Source organism: Pipra filicauda, unplaced genomic scaffold (assembly GCF_003945595.2).
Source record: "Pipra filicauda isolate LSUMZ 115617 unplaced genomic scaffold, ASM394559v2 scaffold288_size945232_pilon, whole genome shotgun sequence".
NCBI classification, from domain to species: Eukaryota; Metazoa; Chordata; class Aves; order Passeriformes; family Pipridae; genus Pipra; species Pipra filicauda.
The window spans coordinates 766,684-785,593 of record NW_024104407.1 but is presented as its reverse complement, the minus strand read 5'-3'; the positions used below and the strand labels follow the sequence as shown (position 1 = coordinate 785,593).

At 35.1% G+C, this 18,910-nt stretch overlaps 1 protein-coding gene across 2 annotated transcripts in view; it reads right to left on the bottom strand.

The window, feature by feature from the left end:
• Positions 1 to 18,910, bottom strand: part of LOC113988582 (dystrophin-like) — a 463,871-nt gene that overhangs the window by 140,436 nt on the left and 304,525 nt on the right. For both annotated transcript variants that reach the window (XM_039382875.1, XM_039382874.1), the window contains exon 8: positions 1,489 to 1,667. In XM_039382875.1, coding sequence (XP_039238809.1) covers positions 1,489 to 1,667 — 179 coding nt within the window. The remainder of the gene's footprint in view (positions 1 to 1,488; positions 1,668 to 18,910) is intronic.

The following is an 18,910-nucleotide window of genomic DNA, read 5'->3' as shown; positions in this document are numbered from 1 at the left end:
TCTTACATAAGAAAGATTAGGAGAAGAAAGAGAAAACCAATGGCTCTTGTTTTTCTATAACTAAACCAGAAACAGAAATATAATAATTAGATGCCAAATACAGCTTTGATTTGTTCCTGTAATACTTTTTTAAGGCAATGTATGTACTATTTTGAAAAATAACTTTACAAAGGAAGCAGTTTATTATTTTATAACAGCTGTGCTTGCATGTTATTCAGCCCTAACAATCAGCATAACATCTATTGCCAGCCATGCAGAAATACACAGTAAAAAGTAACCACTCGACAGAAAAAAAAAATCCTGGAAAAAGCAGGGCATCAAGATCAAGGTGTAAGCAAAATGCACAAGCTCTTTCACTCCAAGCACAAGCTTAATAAAGCAGGTTTTTAAAAAAATTACAATATTGACAGACCTGTGGAGGAACCTGCCTCCTTTTTTGGTCAGGGGATGTGACATAGACAGCTTGTGCATATGCATAACTTTTGAACCGCGGTTTAGGAGAAGGCGAAGGTCCCTGGGGTACACTGACTGTGATCTACAAATAAATTAGAGGCAGAATGGACACATGGGTAGGAGCATGGATTATAGAAGTATTGATTTTAAGAGGAACTGAAGAAAAACAGGCAGCAAGGTCATCACCACTGTTATTTTTCAAGGACAATGTTTGTATTCAGAAGGCAAAATTGGGATGGTACTAAGGAAAGCTCTCATTTAATCTGACATGCTTACCAAAAGCAACAAACTGTCATGACTCAATACCAGCAGAATATCAATGTAAATTAAAGCTTCTTTATAATTTGCAAGCAAAGGCAAGTATCTTGTGGCACATCTTGAATAAACAGAGCCAATACTTATCTGCTCAGTACTCCAAAAGAGAGTGAGCATTCCAAAACTAACATACATCAGATTAAATTCAGGCAAGTACACCAGGCCTAAAATTCACTAAACACTTCAACAGAGATTATCTGATTATTTCAGTCAAAAACATAACCAACATTGGCAATCGCAAATTAATTCCCAGTATTACATGAGATTTTGAGAGGCCAACTGTAAACTGAGATTATCTTAAAATACAAGCCTGTAGAAAAAATGTTAAAAAAATTAGAAATGTATCATGAATATGTAGAAATGTCAATTGCTATTCTCTAGAAAAGATACAAATATATCTCCATGTTTATTTTTAAATGTAAAGCCTCCCTAGTTCCTTTGTTCTTCCTTTAGGTGCCCTACCGCAATTAAAACACTCAGTGCTGCACAAGAGATGTGCAAAGCACTTATTTGCTGAATAGTTACTTTCAAAACAGCCTGGTGCAAGATAAAAATCAGTATTAAAGTACACTTGACTTGCCTGGAGCAAAGAGACTTTGCCCATTATGCCCATGGGTTTTTTGCCTTCCACTGGCCATGTAACATCAAACTCATGGGGTAGGTAGGTGGGGAAACAACCACTTTAGAGCAGCAAGATGAAAGCAGAAAAGTGAAACTCACTTCTTGTGAAAAATGCTGTTCATGTACTTCTATGTGCTCTTCTCTAGTGACCCTTGTGTGTCGTGGCAGCATCTCCACCTCCCTGATGGCTTCCATGGTGACTTTCTGGGGCAGAACTTGGAATAGTGAAGTCACATACATTAAGATGGACTTCTTATCTGGACAGGCAGTTGCAACATCTGGAAGGCAAAATAACATGTCATTTCGGTTTTCACATTACACAGAAGAAACAGCCAATTAACTTCATTCAAAGTTGATAGACTAATGAGTAATCTGTTGTCCACATGAACTCTCTAGAGACTAATTAGAACCTTACCATCAGTTCCAAAACTGCAGACCAAACGTGCATATCAATGAGAAGGAGCCAAAGGTTATAAAGTTAATGTCACCTCATTCAGCATGAACTTTCCATCTATATTTCTTGAGTTAAAATACACACAGTATACAATTTGACACTGTGATCCTCATTAAGCAGGACTAGACATAGGAAAAGGTATATTTGCTTGTGTTGAATAAATACTGCAGTTATAAAAAATAAGGACAACCTCATTTTCCAAGTCGTTCCTTGTACATTCTCTTCATATTATTTAACAATTAATAGCAACAATGATGTAAGGAAAAAAATATTTACAGGTTTTTCTAGTGAATGGGTTCATAAAAACCAACTGTTGAAGGCAAACTACAATATAGCTACAAGCCTTTACATTCTACTTAGTCTTATACTTTTTGTGAAGTCTGTAGAGCACCAAAGGATCATGGTACTCACAAGGCATTAAACTACATAAGAGAATAACTGTATAAAAAAATCTCTATGGACCTTAGCAGGAAGTACAAGAAACTTTGCATGAACACAAAGACGATTTCAGGTTTTGCACATAGCCATGTTATACATCAGCAGTAAAAGTGGTTTCTCTGACTCAGCCTTTCAAGTCAATAACAATTTGTAAAAATGTGAAGGCATGTGGCAGCTCTTTGAAATAGTCACTTTGTTATTTGCCATTGACATTTACTTCCTACACTCAATCTCGTGAATCAAAATGTAAAAGCACTGTTGTACAAGAAATTTATCATTAATTCCATAAGTGTTTTAACATGACTGCTGGCAGAAAGCCAAGAACTATGAGTTTTTACTGTCCTAGATCAATCCTGGCTTAGCTAAGATTTGAGTTCATAAAAATAATAAAAAAAAAAGGAATCAATAATGCTACAAGGTGGTATCTCATTCTCTCATCTTACAATGCAGAATATAAGAGGGAAGCATTAAAAAGTCCATATATATTTGGAAATAAAGAAAAGAAATCCTATCAATAATTTTGATTTGGATTTCTGACCCATATCCATACCTTTGCTCGATAAGTTATGAAAGAGAGCTGAAGGTTTAGTTCTACTTAGCAATGGCTGGAAAAATGGCACATTCCCTACAAGATTCCCACTTCCATGCTGTGTTTTGCTATCACCACAGCATTTTGTTGTCTTGTTAATATTAGAATATCATTTTGTTATACTCAGTGTCCACTAGTAATTGATGTTTACAAGAATACCCATGCCTATATACAGGGAATAGTGCACACTGAATGAACAGACATCAATGTCAGCTGTGACTTTTCTGTTGTTTGTTCATTATTTTGCTTTCCAAAATGTTCTGGTATTCAAATGGGCAAATATCATTTATCTACACAAATATCTCACAGAATAGAATAAAAGGAATATTTAGCAAAGACTATACTTGCCAAAAATTGTTTACCCATCCCATTTGACAAATAAAAGGTACATGCGCAGTTGTCAAAATCCACTGGCAAACAGGAAAAGATTTAATTATTTAATCACAACAAAATCTAAACAACCATATTTGCAAAGCCTGGAATATCAGTCTGTCTCTCAAAAGTCTTTTTTCCAGGCTCTTCCTGGCAGAAAGATGCCTTTTTAAGAGATGAGTGAAAATGAGGATGATATAAAATAAGTTCCATACTAAAAAAAATTCTACAGGTCTAGCAAAACGAAAAAAATCCAGCATTTTGCTACACAGTGTTACATTACTTACACACAGCCACACACAGAGTGCAAGTTATAAGTGTTTATGGAAAGGTTTCTTCCAATTTTTAAATAAATGTCTGCTTATAATATAGCCATTCCTTTTTAATAATATTTTGCTGTCTCCAAGCTTTGACCAAATAACAGTTCTGTTTGTCAGAATTTGTGCTGATTCCACTTACTCTTTATATCAAACTAGTAGCAAAGTAACTTTGAAAGAGGAAAGCTTAAATTCCTTCTGCATTGCCAGAAAGATTATATTTCTGTACATAAATTGCTGATGTGGTTTCTTTACATTGACAGTCAAATTCAGAAACATACTTTACCTTATAGAGTTCTGAGAAGCAAGATAAGACTTGAGCCCTAAAAATACAAGAAATTCTTTGTCCTCAACAGAAGGAGCTAGGATTTTTCACAGATTCACAAAGTGGAAAACACAGCAAACTAAGTTCTAAATCCTATACCTCACCTAATACTGCCAACTTCTATGACAACAGGTTTTAAATGTTCCAAATGAGTTTTTAAAAAATAACATTTAAAAAAAAAAAAAAATCCCTCCCACAATAAATTTGAGATTCTCAAAGCTGATTTGAATTTTCAGAGATTATGGGGGGTTTTTTCCCTGATAAATGGAGGTTATTGTTATTTCTTCTATGAAAGTTGGGGTTTGAGTTTTTTTAAAGACTTATTAGTGATACTAATGCAATATGAATATTTATTACGATTCCTGAAAAAAATCTTACTGCTATTTCCAAATGCATCTGTTTCGAGAGCAGAAGCTCTCAGATTGTTAAAACAGAATCTAGTGATACATAAATGATTACTTTCTACAATGTAAACTCATCACAGGAGAGATTTCAATGTTTGTAAAGCAAGTGCTAGTGTGGCACCAACCTCAACTGCAGTAACTAAGGTGAAGGCAAAGTAGAAGCATTTAAAAATGTACAACCATAACTCATATGTTTTTTTTATTTATTTTCTCTTTTAGCCTCAAGGACAAGGGTGAACTTTTCAAAACGTGTTCGAATGCCTGTGGCAATCTGTCTGACAAAGCTCACCAAAACACTTTGAAAGAGTTTCCATAAAACCCAAGTCATATATTTTGATTACGTTTTGACTTGGATGAACCTAAATCTGCAATTGAAATTGTATGAAAGTGTATGAGACTGCACTAGTAAAATGAAACTTCTTGTTTTTAAATAGCAAGAAAAACAAGTAAGATTTTATTCCCAAATGGATATATTAGAACCCTAGGTAAAAGTATCTTCAAAACACTAGCCCTAAAGCTAGGGCAAGTGGGGTGGTGGTGGTGAAAGAAATAAAAGGGGGGAAAATTTTGAACTTGGTGATTTCTACTCCAAACATATATTTTAGGTCATTTACTAAGAAGTCTATTTACAGACATTAAGCTGTGACAGAATTTCGAGGCCTGTCTTTGATTTGCTCTTACTGGTGACTTAACTTCCTGATTGTGGAAACATGAGACTAAACACAGTTTGTTCTTATTTAAACACCACGAAACAAGCAAGAGTATCAGGCAAAGACTACAAACTGTTTTTCTTAAATGTATACAAACTTGTCCCTCAGTTCCCACCCAGTCTCAAAATGATATTTTTCTACAAACTACGTTTACATTAACACTATACAAATGGTATGATAATAGCAGGAACAACAGAAGTTGCAATGGTTTACTCTACTGAAACTCACTGCTGCCAGTAAGACCTCAAAGAAAGAGAAACAGTGGGTCTCTGAAAGGTCAGCCAGTAACTGCAGCGTCTACTCTGCAATTATTGACCTTTTCCACTTTTTTTTAAAACTTGTAATTATTTTCTGCCTTTTTGTTTTTTCCACTCCATCAGTAGATTGCATGTTAAATTTAATATGAAAGAAACTTTTGGAAGTAATTTCAAAGGACACCACTGGACTTGCAGAAAAATAATTTATTAAATACTGCATAACTGTAAATATAGATATGGGGTGGAAATTTAAAATGAAAATTCTTTAACAAAGACAAAGCAAAGTCAAAATTTTTGGAAGGCCATTCAGTGGCCTACACAAACAAGCATGGTGATCACAATCTATTTTTTTTGCAGAATAAAACATTTTAAAAAATTAACTGCTAGCAAAAGGTAGAAATTACATAAAGATAATTAAGTGAGAGTGGAAACCTGGAGGACAGCCCAGTGGTGATCTACACAGGTAGTGGCACTGTTCTTTTTTCTTCTTTTCTGTAGATATGAATACCCACACACCTAAACCAGTATGAAACACATAGAGGAAAATGTCACTGATTTTTCAACAGTTTTCCTTAAGAAAACAAATGTTTTAAACCTTATGGTTAAGAACTACTAAATACCTTCAAAATGCTGACCACAGCCATCTTTTGTAGGCTGTGATGAATAAGGTCACAACATCAGCATGAAGAAAATATCTTCAGAAGATTACCTCATTTGTGTTTACCTTTCAGAATTACCAAGACGGGTCAGGATTTTTGGAATTTAAGTGCTACAGGATTCAAGTGTATTTGGTATTAAGAAATCTGGTGGCAGAAAATACCTTAAAATCTGAATGTTTGTTCTGATTTGCTGCATGAGTGTGAAGGAGTCTTGGACTAATAGGCCAGTACTATCCTGGTTAAATGAACTTGACACTATCTCTGGTTTTCAAATCTGCAAAATCAGACTTAATACCTCTGCAGAACAGTAAAGATTTTCCTTATTCTTCCTCAGTTTCCTTACAATTAAACATTGATTCAATACCACAACAACCTTTGCACCTTAAGCTAGGCCTAACATAAGCATCTTAGAAGCAAAGACAGAGATAGAAAGAAATGAAGTGAAAATGGCAGTGGAATAAAATGCTCGTTTTAAAAAGTGGTGGTGCAAATGTTAGCATTTTTATCACAATGTTGTATATTTATATTTTTGTCATTGAGCATGATTCTCATCAATTTGCTGAAATAACAAATAAAAGGCAACCTTTAATTTACTCAAAAAAATGATAGATATTACTGAAAGCTGCAGTTCAATTGTTCAAAACCCACAAACGCAGTGAGGGGTAAAGGATGGGGGGAAAGGGCCACAGGAAACAAAACTAAAATACACTCTACCACCTACGTCCTACTGAAGAGCCTGCAAATAAAGACAGATCAAAAGAGTTACAGTCTCTGATATCTAGAGTCAAGAACAGTGTTCAAAAATGGTAACATTAGCAGGCACAAACCCAGTAATTTTGCTAAGAATATCTGAGATATCTGTAAACAGGCTAATATTTGAGAAAGTGAATGGGATGATATTTCAAAATACTGTGCATTTTCCACTTTACTTTTATAAGTATTTCACCTAGAAAAATTGCACAGGTAACTACAAAAAAAATTAGAGACTCAACTCCAGTAACTAAAGATTTTATAACTTCTTATGGAGACAAATTCATTACTTCTATTTCATTGTAATACCTTTCATAAAGATAAAATGATACAAGGTGAATTAAAAAGGGCAATAGAAAGCTAAATAGCCAATTCTGAATAGACAATACAGAGATCAGTATGCATACTGAACGGGTGATTCAACACTTAGAGAAGGTAGTATTTCTTCAAATGTACTCAGAAAAGCACTGGAAACATGGCATTCTTCTGAGATAGTACTGAGAAGTACAGGCATTCTGTTTCTATGGTATATACCTTCCTTTTAGTGCCATCTGAAATGCGCTATTTCTGACACTGAGGCAAGTTAATGTGTTCCAAAACTGACACAACAGAATGGTGCATGCACATGCAGCTTGTACTCTTCCCCTCTAGAACCTCATGGACAACTATCAAATCTGAGAAAATCAAAACGTTGAAAAAAACCGCACCTAAACAAGAAGATGTTCAAAATAGACTTATTCGTATGTAAACCAAAATTAAACTGTTCTTGGTTTGTTTACATTTATTTAAAAATAGCAGAAAGTTTAAGGGACGTAGCTTAATTTCTATGCAGAAAAAAAATAATCTTAACTTTAAGTAAACTTCAGGTATAAAATTACTTGTAGATTCCATTAAAAACTACAACATTTATTGTACAATAGTACTTTCAAGGATAATTCCCATTTTTCACTAATTTAGGCCAGAGTATTCTTTGCTGATACAACAGATATCAATTTTTATATTCAATAGACCACACTTCCACAGGGTATGCAAGTTTGATTAATAACAACTAACAAAAACCCAGACAATCTTTCAATATTATTACAAGAGACTGGGGAACTTTATACCTATTAAGGGTCAGTTACATATGGAATATCTAACAAAAAGAATCCCTGTCAGGAATTAATCTGCACAAAGTGATTCGATGTGTCAGTTTTAAATTCAAAGAAGAGGTTTCTTGCTCAGTCCCCTGGCAATACATCTTGAATTTTCTCACTGCATGTGTTACTCCTGCATCTAAATGAAGAGACCAATTACCTAGTTAATATTGGCTTCTATATGTATGGCACAAAAACTGTATCAAAATGAAAAATGAAGGCTTTAAGAACTGTAGGGTAACTGTAGCAGATAGGAAAAGGCTATCCTCACTAAAATTTATTTTTAAAAAATACACATACGTCTTAAAAAAGTTGAAACCCAGGTGTTTAGATTTTATATACAACCGTGATTATTCCTACATTCAAATGATAAGAAAATAGGTTAGACCAATTCTTGTAAATGCTGTAGGGGACAGATTTCTAACTTTTCAAGGATTATTTCACCAAGAACTCAGCAAACAGACTAATGTGCTGATCTTTTTCCTTAGGCTGATCATGAGGAAAACCAGTCTAAAATGTGTTATGCCAATACTTCTTGAAAATGCAAGCTTTGACCAAAGGCTTGCTTACTGCATGTTTTCTATCTTCCAGCAAGTTATTTAAACATAGCTGTTATGTAATTTAAGAAGAAAAACCTTAAATGCAATTATCTGAGGAAGATAACTGGACAGTCAGAACTTCTTAAGCCCACGCTCTAAGGCATTTAATACTTTTTCGGCTGGAAACCCTGCCCATGTTTTGCATAAATGTAAGCTTCCATTCACTTTTCAACAATTATATACATGGTTAGTGTTGGAGAAGCAGAGAAATAACTCAAGGGCAAAGCAAGATGTCTAGTAAGTAACATATACTGTACAGACCAAGAAATCAACATTTTAGTGACCCCTATTTAAACAGGCAGCAGAAGGTGTCTTGCCTTTTCTAGTCAATGCAAGCCTCAGCCTGATTAAACATAAGTATATGTAGATGCTGATGAGCAGGTGAGACTCTAAAGAGAAGAAAGTGCTACAGAAATTGGTGGAATCAGACTGGCTTTGAGGACATTATCTCTACAACACTTACTTCAAAAGTTCCCTGCAAGCTGGAATAGTTGTAAATATGCAACAACAGCAGCCAGATGTGACTGGGATGCCAGATGGTATATTATGTGTGTATCAAACATTAAAATAAATACAGCAAATTTCAAATGTGCAATACATTATTTAATATATTAAAAGAAAGCCATAAATATTAAAACATTATAACAATTACAGTCTAGTGGCCAGCATAATAGCAGCATTTTAATGCTTTACTCTACGCCTGGAAAAAGGAAATACTTCTTAGTACTGTATCAGAAAGGCAAATTTTAAGGAAGGGCATACATGGGATACCTGAAATCATTTCCTCTATGGTCTTCTCTCACAGAAACAAACGGATAGCATAATTTCACTACTCAGATATTAATTCCAGGAATGTTTTATGACAATAGCAGCATAGGAGCACTAGGAAAGAATCCCAGTATTTTCATGGATGGCTTTATTCAATAGCTCTAACAAACTTATGGTTTTAATGCTTTAAATGCTAATGCTACAGGGCCAACTTGTACACAGGGATGGAAAGCTAAGAAATGGTAATTTACTCTTTTAAGCGTTTCTAGAACAGATATCAATTTTGGGATACACTGAATGTAACCACACTTCAGATTACATGTCCAAATAAAGCACAGCTTCTTTTAAGGTTCTAGTGTTGTATGTCTGGCTACGTTCAGTGAATACAGACAAAGTACACAAGATCAGAATCAGATCATTCTCACTGTGATACTTGCAAAATTATGCTTATCAAACTTTCTAGAATAGCTGCAACTATGTCAAATATATATTATACTTACAACAGTATATACTTCATACTTCTGAGCATTCAAGGAACAGATAGAGAACAGTCTTGAAATGGAGGACTATTTTTTTAATCCAAATATCAGTTTTGAAAGATAAATCAAATTCATCTTCAAGAAATATAATATTAATTTTATTGCATAAAGCATTAATAAGATGTGATTTGGAATTCTGTCTTCTGATCAGACATGTTCAAGAATGATAAATCACAAGTGAAACAGAAAAAATTTGTTAAGTGTTAACTAGAGAATGTAGAGAGAAATGTAAACCTATTGAAAGTTTAGTCAAAGGTTGAGGGCAGGTATATGAGTGCTCTTTATAAATATATCATGGGGTAAAAGCAATCAGAGCAAAAAACATCAAGCTCAAGGACAGTGTTAGCACAAGAACAAAACAGAGCAAAATAAACCTGAAGAAATATAGTCTAAAAATGCAGAAAAATTTACAACCTTCAGAAGGTGAGGTTCTGATCAAGGTGAAGGAACAGAAGCAAAGTATCCAACTGACTACAACAGAACTTGAGGAATTTAATAAAACCATTGTAATGAGACATTTACCTGAAATTGCAGGTAACAGATCTCAATGAATCATCAGGTCCCTCATGTTCTGTTCCTCCCTTTCTGTTACGTTATAGTTAATGCTACGTATTTTTGAGCTAAACATTTTTAATGCAAACTACTGCTATAGTTAGTTTCATGTTTTTCTTTCTATGAATTCTAATCCCTTGAGGTGTTTTTTTTTTTAATTATTCAATTATGGAGAAATACGTACATGCAATAACCTAGCCAAAATAACAATAAAAATAATGTGTTGTGTCTGACTATTCTTAGAAAATCTCATAAAGCATTACACTAAAGATATGAAAGTACTTTTGCATATATAGCATACATATACATAGTTAACAACTAATAGTACATCAACAGAGCATGTGAAACAATGATGGAGATTAATTAGTGCAGTCAATATAAAATAAATAGGAGTTAGGAATGCATTAGAACAACAATCAATTTTATTACATATTTATCACACATTATGTTAATGAAGGAAAAAATATGTTTAGATAGGACTATGAAGCAATAAAAATTGACCAGGTTAAATCTAAATATTAGTTGGTTAGTATTTTAAGAAGCAGAAGTATTTGTAAATAAGGGGGCTAAGAATAACAACAAAGAACGTGTAAAAGTTTAAGAAAATATATACTCAGGGAGAGAGATTGCAGAACTGCTAATTCCACCAATAATCTTATCCCTTGATTTTTAACTTACCAGTATTAATTCTAATTTCCTGAATTATCTCCTTTTAAAATGGAAGAAACTACATGAACTTTGAATTTTCATCTGAATATCTACTTAAACTCACTTCTCTTTCTCAAAGTCAACTGGATAACTCCCCACTATTGTGTTATGTTGTTGTTTTGTTTTTTTTTAATCGGGACCTTGCAACTCACTAATAGAAATCTATTACAGCACAGTGCTATTCCTCCTTTTTCTTGCCTCTTTCTCCTCACCTCCCTCCCACCTTTATTTATTCCTTTCAACTCAGATTTGGAAGAATGGTAAACCTTTTTTTCCATTATCCCTAAAATTCTTTATGAATTAATTTCTAGCAATGACAGAACTAACTGCAGACATTTTAGCCTGAGGTCAAGCTACTCAGTAGTTTTATTTTGCCTCTTTTGAAGCAGTTTCAGATCTTCTCCTGACAGTTAATTATCGATTGCTAAAGAGGTTATGTCATGCTAGGTCTTAGTCTTTGCTTTTGCAACAAAATACATTTTTGAAATCAAAGCAACTTAAATACAAATTTTATTAGCATCACAGAGAAAAAAAAAAGGTTGTTAGAAGACATGTTTGAAAAGTTCCACATGTTTGGTTTTAGAATTGACTTCTCCGGCTGAACAATTAAACAAACAAGCAATGCTACAGGCACAGGGCTCAAACAGAGCCATGATGAGAATAAGCAACTATCATGATTACAGTAAATGGGAGCAGAATCTGGGATTATGACAGCAGTGGAGGCCAACACTATTTTTCAAGTCTTTCTTTAATTACCCAGTATTAGCGAGATTGATTTTAGCCCAGATATAAAGAGAGGGTTTAGTGGTTATTAACTAAGAAAACATAGATAATCTAAATATTATGCAGAAGAGTAGCCTTGGCAAAAAACTAAGAATGTTCTGAAGACCTAAGATTAGGCTTCGAAACAGGGTCTATAACATCTAAATAAATGAAATACATGTCCAAAACAACTGGGAAATTTTCAGTCTTTAAGCAAAGTACAATCTTGTAGTAAATTACAAACAGATTACAAAACAAAGTTTACAGTATCTTCTCTCATCAGCTTGTTTCCACTGATTTAAAAAAGCAAACAAACAAAAATATACTAACATATAATATACTTTCTTCTTTTACAAATAATCTACTACTAAAAATCCTCAAATAAACATAAGATGGCCCTAATTCTCCTTAGGTAGTATTTACTCTGGGCCCTTATTTTGACAGCGTAAATCCTGAAATATCTTTGGTTCTCACTGTGCAACAATGTTCCTCAAGCAGATGTGCAAGCTGGCCCAGCACTCTAAGAATTTAGCCCAACTCCACAAAAGGGTAGTAATTACACTAAAAATGAGCCTGCAGGACTCAGGTAGGACACCAACAGACAAACAACAAAGTTACACCTCCCAAAATGTTCTAGTATAATTAGACTCTTCCTTCCAGTCAGACTGCTCAGGTAAGCGACATCAAAGCTAGAACACTGTAGCCGTGGCATTGCAAACACTACGTAGTGAGCAAGTTCCTAGTGTCCAGAATTTGACTGTATTTCTGAAAGCCCAGATGGCTGAGTATATTATCCTGTTAATAAGGTATGATTAAGCCTCACCTAAAGGATTGTATTCAATTCAAAGGGATGCAACTGCACTATACATAGGTCCTTACTACCTGTGCAATTTGTTATGACTTTCACTGAAACTTCGAGGTTAACAAAGATACCATTTAACACTGCAACTTGTAAAAAAGGTACTAAATATGCAAGTAACATAACATGAAACACCCTACATCAAGAAAAGTAGAGGAGGATAAAACAAGCAGAATCAAAGTAAAATACTTACAAATTCGTATTTTCTATAGTGTCTGTGTGCTCCTGGCATACAATCAATAGTGACAATTGATAGTGTATTGTTACTGAAGCATGTTCATGTTTGTGTTCTATCATTAAATCTTAAGGTCTACCCAAATGTTACAGCTTTCTGAAGATCATGCTAGAGAAAACAGGCAAGAGGCGGATCAGTATCTGTGTGTAATCTTTTAAAACAAATAGTTTTTACACATGTATTTTTATTGCCTCTCTTTTATAAAATGTTAATATGCCATAGACAGTGATATTTCCTCATAAAAATGTCCCAGCCTTAGGAAGTTACCCAACAGAGAGCTATTGATTTAAGACAGAGTTAAATTTTTTGAAGTATTAATTGTTTCTGTTCTTAGTGTTTCATTGGGCATTGCACCACATGTTATTCAGGAGGAATTCAGGAGTGGAACATTATACAGATACTAGTTTGATGAGAATTAGATATTCATAAAAGCTTGTAAGTTTTCTGCTTCTTGTATGTGACCAGAGTAGTCAAATAAGGTAGTCATAGTGCCCTAAACCTTTCAGAAAACATCAGATAACTCTGGGATACACAGTGAGGTGTCTCACCTCTAGGTCATCTCTTTGAATAAAACCCAAGCAGTTAAGAATGGAAAATCACTACCATCTGAACATCTCATGTCTGTTTGGTAGCCAATATGCAATATGCAGTAGTGTCAGTTCAATTCCTAGTGGAGTACATAAAAAAAAAGTTCTAAAGTTCCAATCCATCACTCTTAAAGGGAATCTCAGCAGAGAAAAACATGGATATAGAGAAATGGTGATTCACACCAATGTTAAAACCTCCCCAGGTTGTATATGGAAATTATGTTCCATACACAATACGAAGATGAACTGGCAATCTTGGCTTTCATAACAGTTCACAAAGTTAATTTATTAACACACCCAGTGATAATGTTCTATTTCAGTTGTTGAAAACACAATGGCTGGTCTTCTCATTCCCTTCCCAGTGTTTTCTCCAGCCCCTATTTTGCATGGGGCACAACCTCTCTTCCCCACCTTCTTGGTCCATCTTTCCTACAGCACATCAGTCATGCAAGCAGTCCCCAGTCTTGGGATTCCCAGTGAGGTCCCAGCTTTGCAACTGTGCACAGACTTCCAAGTCCATGTTTTCCATTTCATATGCATTTGTGTACTGATTTTTACATGGGGAAGATGAGAGATGCCTCAACATAGAAGTGTTCTCTAAACACTTCTTCACTGTCCCATGTGCCTGCCCTTCTCCTGATTATTGCACCCCTTCTCTGACATAATTAGCTTAAAGCCCTGTCACAAGGTTAGAAGCTTGTTGTCAGTGTTCTTGTCCCACTTCAACAATCCTGTTCCTGTTCAGCAGGCCTTGTTCCTCAAAGAGGACCCCCCCAGTGAAAAAAGCCAAAATCCCTGGCTCTGACACCAGATCTGCAGTCAAATGTTGATCTGAAAATTTGCCTAGTCCTCCTTGAGCTTTCCTCTTTACCAGCAGGACAGAGGAGAGCACCTTGTGGGCACCATGCCCTTCATCCTCACCAGAACTCTGTAGTCCCTCTTTATACACTCCAGGTCACATTTACTAGTGCCCAAACGAATGAACAACAAGAGGTAGTAGCCTGAGGGAGACTCTGCAGCCTCTTGGATCCAAGTGCCTGACAAGCAACAAACCTCCCAAGACACAGTCAGGTTCACAGAGGAATGCCTCCACCTCCTAGGGGAGACAATCTCCAGGAACTATCACCCTCCTTTTCTTCTTCACTTTGGCTAAGGTGCACCTGCCTCTGATGACTCCTATGACAAGAAGTCGTCTTCCTCACCTCTTCTCCAGGAGTTAACTCTCCTGGGCTCTTCTCCAGGGGATAACTTTCTCAGAGATCATCTGGGAACTGGTGTGGGTTAGCTTATGCTAACCTCTGCTGCAGGTTTTTGCTTCTGTCAGTTCCAAAAGAGCAGCCAGAGGCTGACTGCAACCTGTTAGCCCCTAAACATCTTCTCTAGAACTGCTGATCAGGGAGCATCAAGCACCAATTCAACTGCAAGTGGGCAAGAGCACAATAAACAGAGGCAGCCCAAAGAGTCACAACACTATCCAAACTACTTCAGAAGAATTTAAGAGTCATAAAAAAATAATTAGGGAACAGTAAATTCCCTCTTAGATGAATAATCAGAGTGTACACTAATGAACACTATGAAACATTACCCAAACATATAATGTGTACCTGAGAGTACATTGATAATGCTCCTTACAAACATTAAAATTCATTCACAGCTTTAACAGCATCTGGTTTAATTCTGAATATTTTGAGAAACTGAAGTATTACATAAAATTACACTAGTCTCCATAAAACAGATTAATCCATAACTATTTAGCAGAGAAAATTCACCACCCAGTGAAGTTTTCTAATAAGGTTCCAGAGGAACCTATACTTAAGCAGGTGACAGGTCTCCTAAAACACAAGCCATAAGTCCAGTCAAAAGTTGGGCTTAATAGTAAATTACCAAATAAAGTTCTTTTATCTACAGCACATACAAGGTCAGAGCATGTGAACATAACATTTCAGTTTGGCCCCATGATCTATGAATCTACAAACTAACTGCAGTGAAATAAAACACCAACATTTCAGCATATTGCCAATATGGATAAAACATTAAAATCAATGAAAATACCAAAGCGTCTCTATTATTATTCTGTGCATTATACATTGATATAGTGGTCAATAACACTGACTCTATTCTAACAAGTTCCTGCTATAATATATTTAAGAGGAAAAATAAAGAGCAATAAAGCACTCTTTTGTCGACAGTTTCTCCCTATGATATAAGGAATTAACAGCAAATAAGTCATGCATTGACTTGTGGATATCAGTAAGCACTCCTGCAACAGAATAAGTAGTCAAAAAAAGATTTTTCTTTTAATCTACAGCTTTCATTCTGAGAAAGAAACCATCTGTAGTTCTCTCTGGGAACTAAACTGACAGTGGTAATTTTTAAACTCAGCATGCAGTTTCAAAACAGTTTTAGTCTTAAACCTTAGCTTAATGAATGAAGCCAGGACGGTTTTTGCAACTCCTACCTTTTAAATGTTACACTAATGATCCTAACACTCTTCTTTGAGAAGACATTAGCATTTATCTTGGTTCATAAAAAGCAAATTATATAGTTAAGCCATAATAAAACCAATGTAAAATAAAACCCAAAACAAAACTAAAATAAATATTTACAAACCCATTTAGCTTTCTGAACCATTTCACCGTGGAATAATAGGGAGGAACAGTGCAGGAGGAAAAGAAGAGATCATTACAGAACTGACTGGCTTAAATGCTGTGAAACCCTCCCTATGGCTGCACCACCACTGCCCAGTTTCTAGCTAAAATAAGGCTAGCATTAAACCAGATTAAAAGCAGAAAATTACACTTGTGATTCCACTTCTGTAATAGCAAACTATCAGAAATTAAAACCACCTATCATTAAGTTACTGATCAAATAAAAGAATTTTTTTAAAAGGTGTATTTTCCCTAAAACAAGCATTTCAGAAAAATTACTGTTATTCAAATAAAGTTTTCTGAGTTCGTCTTGTCTCCAAACACACCACAGAAATGCTGTGACAGACTGAAGTTACCAGATAGGAGCATACTCTCATTTTTTAGGTATCAGACGAAGATTTTATTTCCTCTTTCAGTGCTTCACCATTTTTTTTTCTGCATTTCATTGTGCACTATTTCTATTGCAGTTCTGCGTGAGTGACTATGAATGCAACTATTTAAACACAGTCAAGTGCTAAATTACTGTAAACACTTTTGATGGCAGATGCTGATATTTTAAAATGGCACCTGGTGGACCTGTTTCATAATTATTTATAACAAGCAGGAATGTGGAAGAACTGTTCTAAAGGGATTTCAGCACTGCAGTTTTCTCACGCTCTGTGAAAAGTGGTTGCCTTCAATAAATTAACATACTAAGTTCTTGTTTCTTCCATCCCGGCTTGTGATAAGGGGTATACACCCCTAAGGATTTATGCACTAAAGCTAATTTGCTCAGTTAAACAGCCTCAAAATCAGTACTGCTCTGAGCTTAATAATCTTCTACAGACTTATAAAGCATTCTAAAAGAATAACTACTCGTTGTTGAAGTAACACTCTCTCCTAATTTCACAATACAGCAAATTAAAATAATGTAACTGAAACCGAAGGACATACAGACTTCTGGAAGAGAGGAAAAGTAAACCATTACACTCTGCAGTACATTAACTGCTCTGTTGGAGCAAGTAGCTTAATTTTTCTTCATTTCCTTGGAATCAACAAGCAAGTCTCTTGGTAAATAAATAAAGGGAGTGGTGTTGCATATACAACTATGGACTACCATTCCCCTCCACTACAAAGCACTGGTATCTGTGCCTGCTTGGAACCACAATCCCCACTGTGCAGTGGAAACATTTTCTTCTATCCAGAACCACAGCGTCAAGGAAGTTTTAAGAAATCTGATATTCACATACTTACTAATATCATAACAAAGTTATTAGAAAACAAAAAAAGTAAGCACAGTTCTAAAAGGCCAGGTTAATAAAGAATTTAGTTATATTAATGGCAAAAAATGCTGCTCTAGTCAGCACTTTGCATGTATTTATTGATTAAAAAAAAAAAAAGAAGTCAACACTATCTCACATAATATACCCCAGCCTTTCCAAAATATCAATTTAAAAATTTTTTGAAATACAGCTTATTTAGAGTACATACTTCTACATAAAGTTGCTGCATGTTATATGTTGCTATACATAATATACAGAACCTATAATATGTATTGTACTACATGCATGTATAGTCATGCATCTACCAAAAGGAGATGCAATCAGCTCTTCAAATGGGAAAACTGTTCATTTTGCTCTGGCAGAAACAGTTTGGATGAGGTGGAATGCGCTGGAGAGAGAGAAGTTTGTTCCTTCTGTAGAAGTAACTAACAACATCTAGAGGTGTTTCTCGAGCGCATGGTGGAGTCAGGACAGCAAGCTGTGAGCCTGCATCTGAAATCAAGAGAGGGATTTCAGAGAAAACAAACAGACCTTAACAAAAGCCTCAGAAATATTGATGAGAGATATTTTTCCCAAAGACCAAAGAAGGATAGCGAAGAGCTCACTACAACCCAGAAAGGCACTAAAAATTGATGGTCAGAGAGCAAGCATGAGAAAGAACCTATCTCAAGGACCCAACATTTCCATTTCTCCTCACTCAGCAATACTTCTGTATTCTCTTTTACAAGTTATCTAGTTGTGTCTTCTGGTTTTGCATGGTAGTAAAAATAGACGTACATCAAAAACCTGGTGTTTAGGATCTTATCATGTAGCTTTCCTTATTTAATTATTTCCATAATTGGTTTGTAGACTTTGGCACAAACACATTAAAAAAAAAAAAGTGTCTGTCAAAGACATCTGCCTTGATTGCAAAACACATCAGGTACAAACAAGTCCCATGGACACAACACCAGCACAATGTGACTTCAATCCAACAAAAGAAAAGACCCCATTAACACTTAAATACTTCTAGAATGAAATTATATTATTTTCTTAAAACGTATTCTTATGCTATGTTTATTATTTAATTTCTTAATTTTTCAGGCAACATAGTTCCAAAAAACGTTGACTTTAGCTTTTTCAGAGAGGTACTACATCTTGCATTTTTAAACAGCTCTCAGACGTGGAAACCTATTGACTCACAAAGCCACCTATGCCACACAAGGAACGGGTTCCACACAGACTAAAAGCCTTTGGAAAAAGTCAACTTCTTACTTGAGCATTTCTGCTGCTGTAGTTCAATAGGTAAAACGTCTATTTATATTCAGCAAACTGGAGACTCCTGGCATAAGAGCCTAGGTGCAATTTTTTCCTTTATTAGGCTCTGCTCAAATAGCCATTATAAAGGTATGTGTTATGGCTCTCTAGGCACAGACTGCTCCATGACCTTAAAGAATTGAATCTCTTTTAGTTTTATATTCTAATTTTAGTCCAAGGAGCCAAGTCACACATCATGGAGCTGCGTAAAATGCTAATAAAAAAATTAATAATTTAAGCTTTTCTTCCATTTTGAATGTAGACTTGTAATATTGTAATAATCACCAAAAAAAGC